Source organism: Capricornis sumatraensis, chromosome 1, assembly GCF_032405125.1.
Source record: "Capricornis sumatraensis isolate serow.1 chromosome 1, serow.2, whole genome shotgun sequence".
NCBI lineage: Eukaryota > Metazoa > Chordata > Mammalia > Artiodactyla > Bovidae > Capricornis > Capricornis sumatraensis.
In genome coordinates, this window is record NC_091069.1 from 189884254 (window position 1) to 189903065 (window position 18812).

Below are 18812 nucleotides of genomic sequence, written 5' to 3' on the forward strand. Positions count from 1 at the left end.
ATGTGAAAAGCAAATTAAGGTGAAAAACAATCACCATGCTTTGTAGTATAAAATCTTGGGTAGCAGCGCTTAGGATAAACACCGTGGGACTGGAGTCCCAGTTTGGAGACTCACTAGAAAACATAGCTCTTCACACACATACCTTGCTCCCATCAATAAGTCTTGAAGGTTATTGTTATTTATTCTCATGGCAGTTAGAGGAGAAACGTGGGTTTGGAGACAAGGGGAGTTCACTTGGCCTACAGGACCAAGTATAGGACTGCGTATGTAGTTTCCTTTTTCTCCATCCATCCAACAATAGGCCAGTAAATAAGAATTGAGAGAGAAATAAAATCTAACCCCTGCCTCCAAGATCCTTAAGAATCTAATAGAGGGAAAAGGCACAGTAAAAATAGGCTCTATGGGACTTCCCTGGTGATCCAGTGGTTGAGAATCTGCTTACCAGTGCAAGGAGACTTGGGTTTGATCCCTGCTCCAGGAAGATTCCACATGCCACAGGGCAACTAATCCTGTGCACCACTACTACAAAGTCCATGCAGCAACTACTGAAGGCCCTAAGCACCAGTGAAGACCCAGCACAGACAAGTAACTAAATAAATAAAATGAATAATAATAATAAAAAGGCCCTGTAGAATGTACAGAGTCCTGTTTGTAACCCAGAGTCTTGATGTAAACAGAGGGACATGTTGGAAACTGCTACCTATGGGATGGGGAACCAGAGTACATAGATCAGACTGTGAAGGGCTGTGTGTAGTAATGTTGAGAGTACTTTAATGTTTCTTTTTCTGGGCACTTGTTATACAATCTTCTTTAGCATTTGGTCCCGTTTGTTATTCAGGATTTCTCTCGTCCAGTTGTGTCTGTCAGGATTCTGCATTGCAAATGGCAGATACTCAGTTCAGACTGGTTGAAGCACATTAAAAAAAAAAAATTATTTCCACACATGATTTGAAAGTGCAAGGGTATTGGTTTCAGGCTTAGCTGGATCATTGTGCTCAAGTAATGTCATCAGGACTCAAGTTCACTGTCTCTTGTTTCTTCTCTCCTTTGTGTTGGTCTCTCTCTCAGGGGGTCTTCACACATGGAAGCAAGAAGATCTCTAGCCTCTCAGAATTTTTATTTCTCTCAGCTCAGCAGCCCCACTGGGAAGAGAGTTTCTCTTTCCCAGCAATTCTGGAGAAAGTTCTGGAATTGGTTTCAATTGAACTGGCTTCTTCATGTGCCCATCTGTGACCCAGGCACTATGGCTTGGAAGACATATGGACTATGCTAACCTTAGTCTAAGAGGTGGGACTAGTTCCATACAACCCTCCCAGACCAGTATTGGAGGAGGGATAGTTCCTCAAAGGAAAATCTGAGTACGCCTCCTAAAATGATTGGGAATGATGTTGGGCAGCCAAAATAAGAACTTCCATTATATCTTGGTGACTGAATCATTGCTGAATTCTGGCCACAAGCATTTGCTGTGACTGATGCTGTTGTTTTAAGGTTTTTAAAATAACATTTATTTCTTAAAATGTAACATGTGTATGACAGGAAATAAAAAAACACAAGAAGCTAAAAACAAAGTCATTCATAATCACCATCGGTTTACCGATGTGTCTTTGATGTGTCCTTCTAGGTCTCATTTGTGTATTTTCGCAACTAAGCATCATTTTTTATGTAATTAAGACCATGCACTTGTATATCATGCTGTTTCACATATCATGAATCTTTACCATTTCAAAGTCCCAAAGCTATGAGTATTTTGGTAACCAGAATATACTATACCAACTCAATCTGGAAGGAAAAAAGTTGTAATCCTGCTTTTCACAGTGACAAAAATTTCAGAAAAGACAAAAATGGCAAATGGATGGCTGATGTGTATTTTGCCTGACCTTGCAGGTCAGTACAAGCCCCTCTTTCTGTCATAAATTTGGATGGGCTGAGGCCATCGATGCCATGCACAGGCCTCAGCAGTGGTCCAGTAGGGCTGGGAGGGCTGCTTCTATAGAAACAAGGCTGGCGTTCAGTCCCATAGGGGTACATGTGCAGCATCCTTAAGGAGTGGTGAACTTGGGCAAGGGGCTTGGCAGAGACAGTTCTTTTGAGGTCTGATGGTGTTTAGAATCAGGTGGGGGCAACTCCTGGGTTCCAGCCTGTCTGTTCGTTTGGAGCAAATATTGAACGAGCAGATGAGAATTCAGGGAGCTGACCCCAGGCCCTGAAGAGAGACAGCAGAGTACTGTTGGTCATTTCTCTAGAGTGGAAGGAGAGATGGCCATGAACCTCCAAATCCTTCTCTGAAGGCACCCCTCCAGGTATATGAGATTCACATGTGTGTAGCAGTTTGTTTGTTACTAATAGGGTTTTGCCATCACATCCTGTTTCAGAACTCCTAGGTCTAGTGAAGTGTGGTACTTGAATGTAAGCTGCAGGGGCCCTGTCTAAACAGCTAAGTTAGAGAAAGACTTGAGAGGCCAGGACAAGGCCTGCTTCCATCTGAATCCCCACCAGGTTGGGAAATGGTGGAGGAGTACTACTCCTGCCCCGCAAATTCCCAATGTAGGGGGCAGCCTTAGGCCTCATGGAATTCTAGGAGGTCTGGATCTCAGAAGATGAGAAGAAGAAACTACAGGAAGGGAAGACTTTCAAGGGCGTATCTGTCCCAGAACCACAACCAGTTAGTTCCTTGACCTGGACCTTAGTCCAATCTCCTTCTTGGGGTTAGCCAAGGGGAATTAAGTTGGGAAATGAGGTGACCTCTCTCTAGGGCAGTGATTCTTAAACTTTGGTTTGCAAAACAATTATGGGTGGGGGCTGGGAGAGCCTAGTAACATTTATATTCCCAGTCCCACTGCCAGAAATTTTGTTCAGAAGGTCTAGGGTGGGTGGGGTTCAGAATTCGCTTTTTTAAGAAACAACCCAGGAATTCTGATGCAAGTCGTGCATGGCATAACTTTGAGACCCATCATCCTCGAGGTTGGAGTGCCTGCAGGCCAGGGATGTGGGCAGGATTCCTGTGCTGGGACAGGGTCTACATGGTAGGGCTTAGGGAATAGCTTGAGGTCAGAAACTGGGCTGAGCCACATGTCTACATAGATCTTTTGTCTAGGAAATGGCAGGTGGAAGGTTTGGTGCCTTTAGCTTAGAGGGGCTGGGGACCATAGCCAATGATGTCATCCAATGCTAGGGTCACCCTTGCTTCCACTGACTCTGTGTTTCCTTTGCAGAGGAAACCCCTTTGACTGGCCACATTGGGTTTACTTAATCCTTTCTTTTTAAAAGATATTTATTTATTCGGCTGCACAAGGTCTTAGCTGTGGCATGTGGGATCTTTAGTTGCAGCAAGTGAATTCTTAGTTGAAGCATGAGAATTCTTAGTTGCACATGCAAACTCTTAGTTGCAGCATGTGGAATCTACTTCCCTGCCAGGTATTGAAGGCAGGTCCCCTGCATCGGGAGAGCAGAGCCTTAGCCACTGGACCACCAGGGAGGTCCCTCAAAAATCCTTTCTTAACAATATAGTGTCCACTGAGCAGCACATGATTGCTAATTAAAAAAAATATTTTTGGCCAATTGTATGCATATTGACACATATCCTTTTTAAAAATTTTTAACTGGAGGATGATTGCCTTACAATATTGTGTTGGTTTCTGCAGTACAACAATGTGAATCAGCTATAAGAATACATATATCCTTTAGTAGAATTTAACTCAGTTTGCAACCGCCATTAGAGCTATTCCAACCCTGAATACCTCACTGATGCAGAGGAGTTAGTTCTTGGTGTTAAGGTGATGGTGAAGGGTTAGAAGAGCAGGACGGGGGCAACATGGGCGTAGCTGGTCTAGGAATGACAAGGGGTGGTGCTGGAAGTCGATATTTGTTTATAGTACTGTGATTGGGGTTAGAGCTTCAGGAGGCAGGAGGTTCTGTGGTTTAAGTGTGGAGGCCTGGGGGGTGGGAGGAACCAAAGCAAAGTTGGGCTGATTGAAAATCCTGAATGGATGACATTTAGGAGCTGGTGGAACATGAAGAACTCATTGAATTTGTGAGTGGGAAGTTTTGGTGTGGGTGCACTCTCTTTAAGCTCCAGGCATTGGACTCAGGGGTGTGATGGGTGTTCTCAGTGGGCAGGTCTCTTTGGGCCTCATCCTGTAGAATGCTTGATAATTTTTGGAGGGGCAGAGCCCTGTCAAAAGCAAACATGGAAGATCTAGAAGCACAAGTCTGCTGTCATTCATTCATTTATTCTTTCCCCAAATATTTACTGAATGTCTACTTAGGTTCCAGGCACTATTCTAGCCCTGAGGATAGAGTGTTGAGCACAGCATAGTCCCTGCCCTCACTCAGCTCGTGTTCTAGCAGAGAGACAATTATTAAACTCGTTAACATTAGATGTGTAATATAGCTTCAGGTTGGTACAGGATTGTGAAGAAAAACAATGGAGATGACATTAGGGAGTGATTATTTTAGACTGAGTGTCAGGGATGGTCACCCTGAGGGAGTGACATCCGAGTAGAGACCTGAATAAAGTCAGGAGTGAGGCTGGCAGAGCTTGGAGGGGAGTGAAGCCCAGACAGAAGGATGGGGCCATGGCCTGACTTCATTCCAGGAAACTTTGGCCCATGGCTATTTCCATGACTGTTGTGGGAGATGAACTCTATTTCGGGGTCGGCACTGACTCACTGCTGAAGTATTGGGCAACTGACTCCCTATGTTGAGACTATTTCTAACTGTGAAAAGAGGATCTTCATAACTACCTCTCTTTTACAAGAATCTCATGAGACTTGGTGTCTGTCTAGAAAGTATTTTTATTACACAACAGTTTTGTCTCCTGCAGAAGCTAAGGGGTAAATGTTTAGCAACAAACCTAGCTGTGCTCTCAGGGAGCAAAATGTGGCCTGGTTCACTCAGTGCTGACACTGGATGATCCCCGAAAGATGGCCTTGAACTCCTGCTGTTTTTCTTAGTGCATTGGTGAACTCCAGATCAAGGTCCCTAGGTTCCGGGTCCCATTCTATTGCTGACAACCTGGAGGGTCTTGGTCAATTCACTTAACTTTTACCTCAGTCTGTCACCTATAAAATGGGTATGTTAGGGACTTCCCTGGAAGCCCAGAGGTTAAGAAGTCATTTTCCAATGCAGGGGTGGCGGGTTCGGCCCCTGGTTGGGGAACTAAGATACCACACGCCGAGGGGCAACCTAAGCGTGCATGTCACAACTACTGAGCTTGCATGCTACAACTAGAGAGAAGCCTGTGAGCCATAACAAAGGCTTGACACAGCCATAATAAATAAATTCATTTTAGAATGGATATAATAATCAAAAGAGATTCTGCTGTTTGGCCTACAAATGCTATAAATCTAACTGTGGGAGATTACTGTTATTAAAGTGAAAGCTAGGGCCCACTTTGCCTGGGTTGTGGGCCTTTCATGGGATCACGACGTTGCCAAAGTGTTTCCATGTATCTCCCAGAGAGCAGCAGCAGGCCTAGGAGTTTGGTCTATGAGAAATATATAGTTTTCTCCTTAGTTTCATCTTATCTGTGTTCAGCACAGTGTCTGTGGCCAAGGAGAGTTTATTTAAGTGGCAGAAAATCAGTGAAAAAAGTCTCAGAGAAAAGCAGAGAAATGCCGGCACTTTGGGACCCAAACCAGGCAAAAGAAAAAACTTCCAAGGGGGCTCTGTGTCTAAAGACACAGTCTTTACAGCACGTCCTTCCTCTCTCTCCTATGAACATTTATTGAGCTCCTATTGTGTGCCCACACCAGGCTAATGTCCCTAGACCAGTTTGTGAGCAGCCCTGGCCCTAGCTCTATGCTGGATGGGTGGTAGGCAGCTGTGTAGAGACCTGACTGGAACCAGGCCTAATGCTGGCAGGTCCAGGGTTGTGAGATAGAGTGGGGTTGGCCGTCTGCTCCGAGTATCACCCACAGCCTTCTGAGTCCTCTGACCAGCCAGAGATGCCTTGCCTTAGTGAGTGCCAGCTATTGTTTCAACCTCTTTGTGAGTATTATCTTATTCTTCCCAGAAGATCACTGGGGTAGGGACTATTGTTAAGTCATTTTACAGAGAAGGAAACCATTGCTCACTTGTGACATGGTGAGATAGCATCGGAACCTAGACATCACACCTCTCTCTACCTTCCAACAACCAGGACTGCAGTGCTTTCCCCACCCTCCCCAGGCTCCTGGGCTCACTCTGCTTGTGCAGAGTGCTTGTCACCCACACACATCAAAACCCAGAGGGGCCTGAGAATTGACCTCCTCCAGGGGTGCCTGTAACTGTCAGAGATACCAGAGTATCACAGCCCAGCTTTGCCTCTCATTGGGACTACTCTGGAATGTCTTCTTCAGAGGTCCTGCAGAACTAGGCCCAAGTGATTTTCTATATGACTTTTGCTTTGCTTGGCCTCCTCCCCTCCTCATCTTCCCTCCCACATACCCCTAATATATCACCAGCTCTTGAGGGTTGGTTTCTGGGAGATCCAGGCACCCAGTTATGTATTAGCTGAACTAGGGCAGGATGTTGTTCAGTGACAGATTCTAAGAGAGAATTCAGAAGTTGTGTCTAGCAGTAATAGCCCCACCAAGAGTCCAAATGATCTCAGACAGCCCATATAATTATGTCATCTGGGACTTGCAAAAAGAGCCCCTCAAAGTATAAGGCATTTAATTAGACAATTTATATACCTATCTCATTTAATATTAAAACATGTCTAGAGCAGAGTAGACTTTTTCAATTTTCCTTAGAATGTTTGAGATCGTACAGATTCAACAAAGCCACTTTTTACTAATTTTAAAATCACGTATCAGGTGAAGGGGTATTTCTAAATTTCACCTTGGTAGGATTCCAGTGATATGCTGCCTTAATTACATGAAGCTTCATTTGACCCCATTATCATTGCCCACCCTCTCCTTCTAAATGTTCTATTTCCCATGTGTTCATGTATATGACATTAATGTAGGTGACATTGACTTTATCCCCTGAGATGTTTGCAGATCTTGGTGACCCAACAGCAGAGTTCAGGATTAATGTTCTAGGGCTGCACTGCCTAATACGCTCACCTCCAGCCTCACGTGGCTACTGAACATTTGAATTATGGCTGGTCTGGACTGAGATGTGCTTTACGTGTAAAGTATACATGATGGATTTTGAAGGCTTAGTATTAAAAAAAATGTAAGTTATCTCATTTATAGCTAAAATTATTTGCTGCATGTTGAAGTGATAATATTTGATCTTAAATAAAAGATCAAAATTAATTTTATCTCATTTTTTATGTTTAAAATTATGGTTACTAGGAAATTTTAAATTACACATATAGCTTGCATCAGATTTCTATCAGGTAGCTCTGCTCTAGAGACTCAAAGGGAGGTTTAGAAAATGAGGTTGTCCAGCTCCTCCTAGGAAGACAGGTTGAGCTAAGAAACTGTGGTTGCCGTGATGGCAGAGTTCTCTGTGGAATCAGGAGGCGGCAAGGTGAGGGCTTCACGATCACACTTCACAAGGTGTGTGTTTCCACACTTGACTCTGTGCCCCTCTAGCCAACAGAGTTTATGGCTGAAAAAACTGGCGTGTAGATCAGTCCTCTGTCCAAAGGACATCACTGCTTCTTTGGTTCCAGCCTGGGATTTGTTAACTTTACAGAATTCACGTTTACTGTCCGTGTCATGCTGTCATATTCTGAGGGGAGAAGGGTGAAGAGGCCAGTTGAGCGAGGAGAGGAGGAGGGAGAAGGGGAGGGGATTGTTATTGATGAAAACAAAGACAAGAAGGAGGACAGAGGGAGACCCAGGGGAGAAGATCTCACTGGCGAAAACAAAAGGTTCAAAAAGTCAACTGGTCAAGTAATTCCTTCCTCTCTTTCTTTTTCTCTCTTTTCTCAATTATCTCTCTTTCTGATGTTTTGATGTTTGTTCCCAGAAAACCACAAGCAGTCACCTCTGTTTTGTAGATGAGGCAATAGCAGAAAGAAACTGACCAGCGATTTCCAGAGATAAATAGGAGGCAAAGGGAGCAGGAAGAGAATTTAGAGGTACAGGTGCCCTCGGTGTTGGGGTAAAGTCCCCCTTCTAGAAAGTACATCCTGTCACCAGGGCTCCCTCCTGGTGGATCCTGCCTCGGTGAGTACAGTTTCTGGGGAAAGGCTTTGGCATTGTCACAAGCCTCCAGAAGAACCCCACACTTTGAGCCAATAAAAAGTAGTTCTAGATCCTGCCAGGCGAGCCAGTAGGGCTCCTGGTGTCCCTTGAGGTCTGGGACTGACTGGGGAACCAGACTTGGGCCTAGCAGAGCAGGACACGTCGGTTCACTAAGCACTCACGGGACGTCTGGTGTGTGCCCCGGGCTCTGAGGGACAGAAAACAGTCACTCCAGGTCCGGACCTTGCGCACCTTGCTGTCCCACCGGGGCAGACAGGTCTGAAGGGAGTCTGTTTAGATTTGGAGCCAAGGGTCTCAGCTGGACTCACGTTCGCGCATCTCTCTCCCAGGGCCATGTTCTGCAATGATTTAAAGGAGAAGTATGAGAAGAGGATCGTTATCAAAGGGGTGGACGCGGAAACCATGCATACTCTGCTGGACTACACGTACACCAGCAAGGCGCTCATCACCAAACAGAACGTCCAGCGCGTCCTGGAAGCTGCTAACCTTTTCCAGGTGTGTGAACAAGCAGGCCCCGTGCTTTCCTCTGGAGAGAAGAAAGCAGCACTTCTCTGGAGATCGGCCTGGCCTGGCGCCCAGGCCTGTAGCTGGGACACGCACAGCTGGGCCTGTGCTCACTTGAAACGTCCCGAGGGATGCTGAGCTGAGTCACTGACTCCTTAGTGAGATGAAGCCAGGGGAGCTTGGTGCCTAGACTCCAGGAACAATGACTATGATTTACAGAAGCATAATTAGAGTGTGGGGGGTTTGGGGGAGCTGCAGTCACCAATTCATATGTGTACCTTCTACTTCTTAGCACAACCCAGGGGTATAGTCACTTTCTCCCACTTTATGGGTGGGTAAATTTAGGCACATAGAGAATAAGTGACAAGGCTGAAATTTGAACCCTGGGCTTTCTGAGCCCAGAGGCCACCTACTTTCCACTATACATGCAGCCTCTCAGGGATCAGTGTCTAGACTTCAGGGGAAGCGGGAACTTCACTAGTCAGCAATTTGTGGTGGGTGTGAAGAAGAGAACTTCTCATGAAGGGTATCATGAAAGATAAATAGAGAACCTTCAAAATTGTCTTATTGTTTACATCTAACTATGTTTCCATCTGATTATAATAATTATATTTAGTTTCATAAAATAATTAGACCCATAGCTTCTGTCAATTGTGTCTACAATTATCACAGGAGTTCCATCCTGAGTTACCATCTTTGCCTAGGTCTAAGATTATGCTTTGGACTCAGTTCCACTGGGTTATGACAGAGATTCTCCCATTGAGGATGTTGAGATTTATGATAAACAGAGTCCAGGGACAGGTCAAGATCATTCCCAGGGACTGGAGATGAGCATCAGATCTTGTCTGGGAGTTTGGGGGTTGGTATACTCTTGGATAGTCAGTAGGTCAGAAGTGGAAAAGGACAGAAAACAGAGTCTGGGAATGTGGGGAAAGAGGGGTCTAGGGCAGAGATCAGGGACAATGGGATTATCTTTGTTGAGGCTGGTGTTGAGGCCGGATTTAAGAAGCCCAGCAAGGGAAGGAAAGTGGAAAAAGGGAGAAAAATCAACCATGAAAAGGCACTATGATTCTAAGCAATGGGTCTCTGCAGGGTTAACCAATTTTATTGTCTCAGTTTCCTCAGGGTATTTTAAAGATACAGAATAAGTTATTTCCCAAAGGACTAGTCACACCTTATCTGGCTATGTCGCCAAGTCAGTTATCATCTGTACACCTAGCCCCTCGCCCTTACTGTCACTGTCTGCTTAAACCCTCGGCATTATTCACTCACTGGCAGGGAAATATCCTGTTATGTGGAGGGAGGGGCTTAGCAATCCCATGCTCAGCATCCCTTCTACTCACTATTCTGCCAATCTAACTTCACGGAAATCCTTCTTGTGTCATAGATCCAGTTCAGCTTTTATACTTTTTCAGAACTTTCTCTTACAAGGCAAGTATCCTCTTTTCACCGATGCCTCCCAAAGGACCAATAACTTTGGGAGAATCACCTCATTCACCATAATTCAATCACGCCACAGTTGTCATTGTTACCTTCATGCTAATCTCCTTTGCTGGGACCCAAATAGGGTAGTTGACTTGTCTAAAGATAGACAGGTAACACTGACAGTAATAGCAATTATGGCATCAGGTATAGTGCCTGACACCAAAGTAGATGCTTAATGAATATAAATTTTACTGAGCACTTACTATGTGCTTTGAATGACAGTTGGATTTAGTAACCAGGTCTTCTGTTTCTCCCACTAAGCTAAAGTTGGTCCTGTATGATAGGCTGAGGAGATAATGTTTTTCAACATGCAGTTTTTTAATATTTATAAATTGTAATAACATACAAACTCATTTCAGAAATTAGGAACCCATACAAACAAGCAAAAAAAAAAAAACCCATGAAAATTACCTACAACCTCCTTCTATTCAGAGACAATATAGCAGCTTCCTTGGTATATAGACTTCAGGTCCTTTTTTGTACAGTGACTTATACAGAGAGAGTTAGCAGCTTAGAGCAAAGCTTGGAGCCAGATTGCTGGATTTAAATGCCAGCTCCATTCCTTACCAGCTGTGTGGCTTTGGGTGTGTTTCATGTTTTGTGCTCCAATTTCCTTGTCAATAAACAGCCAAACCAAGGAACACCAACGAAAGAGAAGAGGAGAGACCGGGTATATAGAGGGGTGTGTGTGTGTGTGTGTGTTTAAATCTTGACTTAACCCCCTTACTTTAAGTAAGATGTCCTCATGTGTCCCCTTCAGTTTCTGGTGTCCTTGAGTCCAGAACCTTTTTCCATTGGATAAATCTTGTTAGACTGCAAGCAGTAGGAAGGATAAGCAGAAGGCTTAACTTCTTAAACCAATTCCCTGCTGTCAACCTCCATCTATCCTGAAATTCTTGGCTTGGGGGGACTTTAATATTCCTGCTTTTTGGGGGTTCTGAGGGACAAATTTAGTGTGCCCTTTCTTGTCTCAGCAAAGTCACTTACCAGTCTTCATACTGTGTGGTTTGGGGTTACTGATGTCTCTTGGTTTCATTGAGGATGGAGTTTGTGTTTCTGTTTCTTGTTCTCCTTTCAGTTTGGGGTGATTTTCCAAGCAAGACCTATAAAAACCCTTTAGATTGTAAATAATCTTTTGTGATAATATTACAAATATTTTCCATTGATTGTGTAACTCATAATTTTTAGTTATAGTTTTTTAATGTACAAAGTTTAAAACTAGTATTTAGTCAGATAATGTTGATCACGTCTTTGATGGTTTTTGCCTTTGGTGTGCATTTTTAGAATGACCCTCCCCATTGCTTGATTACATACTGACTCACAAGTTCATCAGTCTTGTTAAATTTAAAAATCTAAATTTTTAATATATCTGGAAATTATTTTGGCATACAGTTGTTTCTTCTTTGTCTTCTTTTTCTTTTCATTTCCCCCCAAGTGGTGAGCTTCAATGGAAAGCTTAATGAGCTTTAATGAGAGAGACTGGAGAGGAGGACAGAGATATGATAGTAGAGCAGGCTTTGTTTGTTGTGTTTATCTATATAACTGTGTCTATCCATCTATTTTTGGCTGTGCTGGGTCTTTGTTGCTGCCCAGACTTTCCTCTAGTTGTGGAGCGCAGGCTCTAGGGCCCGCGGGCTTCAGCGGTTGCGGCTCCAGGGTTCTGGCGCTCAGGCTCAATTGTTGTGCATCGGCTGAGCTGCTCCACAGCATTAGGAATCTTCCCAAATCAGGGATCGAACCCTTGTCTCCTGAACTGGCAGGCAGATTCTTTACCACTGAGCCACAAAGGAGGCTCCCCCCACTTTTTTTGGATACTTATTTGGCTATACCAGGTCTTAGCTGAAGTATGCAGGATATTCAATCTTTGTTGCAACATGCGGGTCCTGATCAGGGATTGAACCCAGGCCTCCTACACTGGAAGCATGGAGTCTTAGCCACTGGACCACCAGGGAAGTCCCAGGCTTTGTTTATTGTTGATTCTTCTATTCTGATAATCCCTTACCTCAAAAATTTCCAAATCTCATTTACTTTCTAGGCAAAAAATAGTAAGTTTTTCTCTGAGGCTATTTTACTAATTTTCCTATGAGTGTTAATTCTTATGAAAATAAGAGAAGAGTGCTGTGAGCTTTTGGACATCTATTTAACCCACTTTCTGATTGCTATTGCTTCTGGATACCTTCTTTAAAGTATCATACATAGAAAACTGGTAATATTTTCATGCCTGGAGGCACCATAAGGAACAGAAGTTTATAGGTTGTTGAAATCACTCTGTGCTTTTAAAATATTATTTTTTATAGATAAAACATATCTATTCTAAATCAGAAATATAGGGAGATACAGTGAAACATTTGCCATCTTCACTGATGATTTTCTTCTTCCTGTTTTGCTATCCTTCCTATTCTTTGTATGTACCAGGATAAATGTGCATATATTACCCTCATTCATTGCTTCCATTTTTTAAATAAAAGTGTTGGCACAGTAAACCCTCCATTTTGTCATTGCTTTATTTGGCTTCACTATAATTTTTGGAGGTTGTTACAAGTCAGGATGTGTACAACTGTCTTATTCTTTTCGATGCTGGATAATATCTTTGGGGATCTCTTTAGATGTCAAACATATACAGTTATCTGTAATAGTCTCTTATACAGCAGGGTGGCAGAGCAGAAGGAACATGGGCTTTGGAGTCAGGCAGAACCTGGCTTAAATCCAAGTTCAGGGAACTTCCCTGGTGGTCCAGTGACTAAGACTTCATGCTACCAATGCAGGGGGCCTGGGTTCAAACCCTGGTCAGAGAACTAGATCCCACAGGTCACAACTTAAAAAATTCTGCATGCCTCAACGAAGATTGAAGATTCTGAGTGCTGTAACTAAGACCCAGTACACTGCACACACCCCCACCTCCCCAAATCCAAGTTCAGTTACTTGTTTTAGTTATTTAAATTTTCTGAGGTTCAGCTTTCTAAGTTGTAAAATTAGGATGACAATAATGGCTACCTTCCAGGGAAAGTATGCCAGAGTTGGCATTTTATTTTGTCATGTTAGAACCTCCACAGTAGTCTATACCACCCTGATAGTGGGACTAAAATCAGCATGAATCAGATTACCTTGGTTTCCCCTCCACAGCTTGCAGTAAAGCTTTCTTAATTGTCGCACCTTTGATGTGACTCAGCTGCTCTTTAATTTTCTGATTCTCTTCTCAGGTTTTCTTTTACTCTCTTCCTGTTAAACATTGATTGCTTCTCTCTGAGGATTTCCCAGTCCAGAAAGGCAGAAGTGAGAATTCAGTTGACCAAGCCAATCACCACTATTGATGTTTGACAAGGGTTTTTCACGGGAGGTCACTTCATGAGTTGCTGGCCCATTGACACTGATTGCCCTTGGGTCAAACGCCCATTGGTGTGGCACGTGTGCGTGCACGCTCAGTTGCTTCAGCTGTGTCTGTCTCTTTGAAACCCTATGGACTGCAGCCCACCAGGCTTCTCTGTCCATGTGATTCTCTAGGCAAAAATACTGGAGTGGGTTGCCATGCCCTCCTCCTGGAGATCTTCCTGTCCCAGGGATTGAACCCACATCTCCTGGATCTCTTGTATTGCAGGCAGATTCTTTACCCACTGCACCACCTGGGAAGCCCAATTTTTATATATAGTAGTGTGTATATGTTAATCCCAAATTCCTAAATTTGTCTCTCCCCCAACCCTGCCATCTCCTTTGGTGACCATGTTTGTTTTCTACGTCTATGAATCTATTTCTGTTTTGTAAATAAGTTCATTTGTAACATTTTCTTAAATTCTACATGTAAGTGATATCATATATTTGTCTTTCTCAGTCTGTTAGTTTTCTAATCTTGAACTTAATCTCTGTTCTGAGCTCCCCATTCTACCAGCAGCAGCAACTGCAGTCAACATGATGATAACTCACTTTGGGAAAGCCTGATCAATTCATGACTTGGCTTGCTTAGACAGTTCCAGGGTGCATTTACACTGTGGCAGGACACTGGTTAAAGAGGTGTCCGGCCCAGGCTTACCATGGTCATTTGCATCATTGGTTCACGCTGGCACCTGCTGGAAGTCTATATTCCCATCAGTCTCTCTCTTGATCATCAAGCCCTTCCCTCCTGGCATCAACTGAAAGCCCTTAGACCCATCTGGTTCCGGCCATCAGTCCTTGCTGGTCATTTTCATTTTCCTCGTCCTGTTTTCAAGGCCTCTTCAGTCTGCCAGTACTCTCAGCAACTTCCGTGTCCCTCTAAGGGGCACATAAGAAACGTCCATTTCCTCTCCTGTGAGAATCTGTAACTACAGGGAACTCAGAGCAACTGCCCTAGGCCCCCTTTGTCTAGAAACAACATGTTCTAGTTTCTCTTCTGCTCCTGCTATTCTGATCTGCTACTTTTCTGATTTCATCTTGGCAGTCAAGGCACACATTCTTTTGTCCTCGTATCTACAACCTCTAAGGACTTCCAGCAGCCCCCTCACTCTGGAGTTCTGGCCTGCTCTGAAAGGCAGGAACCATCCTAGGGGCCCACATCTGCTTCTCACTCAATTACTAGACTTCTACTTTCTCCTGTCTCTTCCAAGAGAACTGGTATTTCCTCCAGTGTGAGAAAAGCTGAATCTTATATTATTATCCAATCTCCTATTTCTACTGTTTCGGCATGAAGTTTAAGCCCATGCTCTTAGTATTCTGGAGTTTGAAGGTCAAAAGGCCCAGTTATTACTGCTAATTGGTGGTTTCAAAACTATTTTTCTAGTATAAGTTCTAAAAGTATATTTAGAAACACAAAAGCCAAAATTGTCTTCTTTCATCTGCTCTCTCACCCTTCTCTGAGTCAGTAAGCCTGGAATGCCCTACTTATTGTTTACAAGCTGTGGAATAAGGAAGTGAGATGTGGGGTTTTAGTTGCAATGTCATCCACAATGCTACCAGATTCTGACTTTTTCTGCTACCTAACTACACAAATTACTAAGTATCTGCTGTGTGCAAGGTACTTCGTGAGTATCTTTCAGGGTGAAATAAAGATTAAAATTATAAATATAGATCACATTTAAGTAGCAATTTATCACATTCTTTCCCCTACATGATCCTATTTGATATTGACAGTAGTTCTGAGCACGAGCAGGCCAGGTAATACCCTGATAATGAGACTGTAAGGTGGGTTTATTATTCCCACCACTTTCTAGATGTGGCTTAGATTTCAGTTAATCAAGTGGCAGAGCTTTGATCTGGGTCTAAACCCAGAACTTCTGGCTCCTGTACCTGCCTCCATTACTACTGCTGAAGACTCAAAAACGAGGATTCCCAATGAGCTTCCAGACCCTGAGGCAGAATATAGAAATTTCCGGCTCTGAAGAAGTTGGACTTCATAGAATGGGTTGGGTTTCAACAAGTGAAAGCTGGGTTTGGGAAAATGTATTTCAGGCAGAAGGAACTTTTAAACAAAGACTGAAGGTTTCACCTTCTCTACCTGCTGTCCCACTTGTTGCAGCTGTGTGCATGGACCTGCTTCTTAGGACCTGGCTTCTACTTATTTACATGCTTCTGTGCTGTATACAAGTGTTCTCTCTCTCTCTCTCACACACACACATACACATCCAATCCCCCAAAGTCTTGAGCATCAGCTATGTCCCAGGCACCATCATTCTGTTTAATGCTTATAATGGTGTCCCTCCCCAGCCTTCACACTCTCCCTGGGCTGAGTCACTAAGCCACAGCTGTACCACTTGCCCCTTGAATCTTCGTGTGGCCCACATGTACCCGCTATTGCATGCTGCTAGCCTGTTGGGGCTCCTATTGTGTCCTCTGGGAACTCAAAGTCTGTCTGTTGCCTGAATCTCTACCAAACTTGCCACACCCTTGGGCACTGCCCCTTAGTTTTCATTTTGATTCCATTTATGAGGTAAGTGCACCTCTATGCGCCTCAGTTGCCCAGCACCTGCCCCACCTTAGTGAGTGGACCTTTTGCAGGTCTTAGCTCCTTCCTTTCCTGCCTACCGTGTATAGCTTCCAGGAAGCAGCAGATCTTTCAGCCAAGACTAGAGCAAGGACTGAAAGTCTGAAGGGAACAGATGGCGTCCTAAGGTGGGAGAGTGTATTCCCATAGAGTCTTAGGCAGGTGTCTGGCTTGAGAGATAGGAGCATAGGCAGAAGATTAGAATCAGGGGCAACTTACAATCTGTATGAAGACTGCTCGTTACTACCAATACAGACCCCACAAGAGAATGGCTTGCTGTTTTGTATCTATTGTTTGGGAAGACAAAAATAGTGACAAATATTTACAGTGAATTCAGAAGCACTTTCCAATAAGTTTTAATTTTGTTAATCTCATCAACAATTAACACACTCTTCACATATACTGATTTGTTGGGGCTTGAAGTGAAAAATATCAATGTCTTTATAGATCATTTGCAAGGACTCCAAGGCCAGACAGGGACTGTGGCCAATAGGATTCCTGATTTGGACCAAAATAGGACTTACGTTTTTCTGGAGTGGATTTGAAGGAAGCTCTAGTGAAATGTGGAATCACAGTGGTGAGATCCTTTAGGATGCCTGGTTCTGGAGAGTGTACAGGGAGGCAGCAGAGGGGCTGTGGGAATGGGGGGAGGTGCATTCTCTTTGAGGCAGACACATCTCATGGGAACTGCAAGCATGTTTCAAGTGGTTTCTTTGATTATATTTTTAGTCTCCCTGCTCTGAGAGTCAGGTGCCTGGGTGTAAACTTTTACTCACATGCTGCCCACCCCAAATAGGAAGTTGATTATCTGTTACCAATATCTGTCATCACTCAGGTTTAATAAATAAATTCATGTGTAATTGGGACAGACTGAGATCTGAAAACTTACCCTAAAGTCCTAAATAATCCTGAATATGAAGAAGCAAAACCAGATATTTTTAAAGAGAAGAGTTTCTTGCTTCCATGACTGGCTCAGTAGTTTCCCAGCCACTGGCTGGGATCCTGTGATTCTGATTAACACTACCCTCACACTCAGAAGTGTTTCAGTTCAGTTTACTTCAGTCACTCAGTTGTGTCCGACTCTTTGCAACCCCCTGGACTGGAGCATGCCAGGCCTCCCTGTCCATCACCAACTCCTGGAGTTTACTCAAACTCATGTCCATCGAGTCAGTGATGCCACCCAATCATCTCATCCTCTGGCATCCCCTTCTCCTCCCACCTTCAATCTTTCCCAGCATCAGGGTCTTTGTCAGTGAGTCAGTTCTTCTCATCAGGTGGCCAAAGCATTGGAGTTTCAGCTTCAACATCAGTCCTTCCAATGGATATTCAGGACTGATTTCCTTTAGGATGCACTGGTTGGATCTCCTTGCAGTCCAAGGGACTCTCAAGAGTCTTTTCCAACACCACAGTTCAAAAGCATCAACTCTTTGGTGCTCAGCTTTCTTTATAGTCCAACTCTCACATCTGTACATGACCACTGGAAAACCATAGATTTAACTAGATAGACCTTTGTTGGCAAAGTAACGTCTCTGCTTTTTAATATGCTGTTTAGGTTGGTCATAACTTTTTTTCCAAGGAGAAAGCGTCTTTTAATCTCATGGCTGCAGTCACCACCTGCAGTGATTTTGGACCCCCAAAAATCTCACTGTTTCCACTGTTTCCCCATCTATTTTCCATGAAGTGACGGGACCAGATACCATGATCTTAGTTTTCTGAATGTTGAGTTTTAGGCCAACTTTTTCACTTTCCTCTCTCACTTTCATCAAGAGGCTCTTTAGTTCTTTGCTTTCTGCCATGAGGGTAGTGTTATCTGCATATCTGAGGTTATTGATATTTCTCCCAGCAATTTTGATTCCAGCTTGTTCTTCATCCAGCCTGGCATTGTGCATGATGTACTCTGCATATAAGTTAAATAAGCAGGGTGACAATATACAGCCTTGATGTACTCCTTTCCCAATTTGGAACCGGTCTGTTCCATGTCCAGTTCTAACTGTTGCTTCCTCACCTGCATATAGATTTCTCAAGAGGCAGGTCAGGTGATCTGGTATTCTCATCTCTTTAAAATTTTTCCAGAGTTTCCAGAAGTGTTTATTGAAGCACATTCTGGGGGGCAATATAGGCAACCTGGAGACCTTCCATTCACCCTTGTCCTTACAAGTCCTCTTTGGACTCTCCTGGAATTTTGTCAGCTTAACAATGCAACAGTTACAAAGGCAAGGTGATGCTCAGTGAGGAGAATTAGCCAGGTGCTCTCCAGTATCATTTCTACCACCTACCAATTGTGTGACCTTGGGCAACACACTTGACTCTTTGAATTCTCTCTTCCATCCTCTGTACCAATGGTAATATTAATATCTACTTAAAATGTATTTGTTAAAAATAGAAAATTTATTCATTAAACAAAATAATGCATGAGAAATTATCTAGCACAGATCGTGGTACATACTAAGTACCTGAAAAATATTTTTTTCCTCCTTCTCTTTTTCCCTTCTTTTGCCGGAATTTGTGCTAAGTGCTGCTGGAAATAAAAACACAAGTATGACCTAGTACCTGCCCTTGAGATACTGGACCATAGTACAAAATAGAAATGTAATCATTGTTCTACTAGAGGGGCAGTGAGTTGGTTAGTAGAGCCCAGAGGAGGGAGGAACTGGTTCCATGTGGGGCAGCTGGAGAAGCCATGAAGGAGGAAGTGGCTTTTGAGAAATAACTTCATGAATAGATAGGAT

General features: G+C 43.6%; 1 protein-coding gene across 1 annotated transcript in view; it reads left to right on the plus strand.

Moving 5' to 3' along the window:
- KLHL6 (kelch like family member 6) overlaps positions 1–18812 on the plus strand; it is a 52858-nt gene that overhangs the window by 12222 nt on the left and 21824 nt on the right. Inside the window, exon 2 of the mRNA XM_068982133.1 lies at positions 8474–8639. Within this exon, the coding sequence (XP_068838234.1) occupies positions 8474–8639 (166 nt within the window). The remainder of the gene's footprint in view (positions 1–8473; positions 8640–18812) is intronic.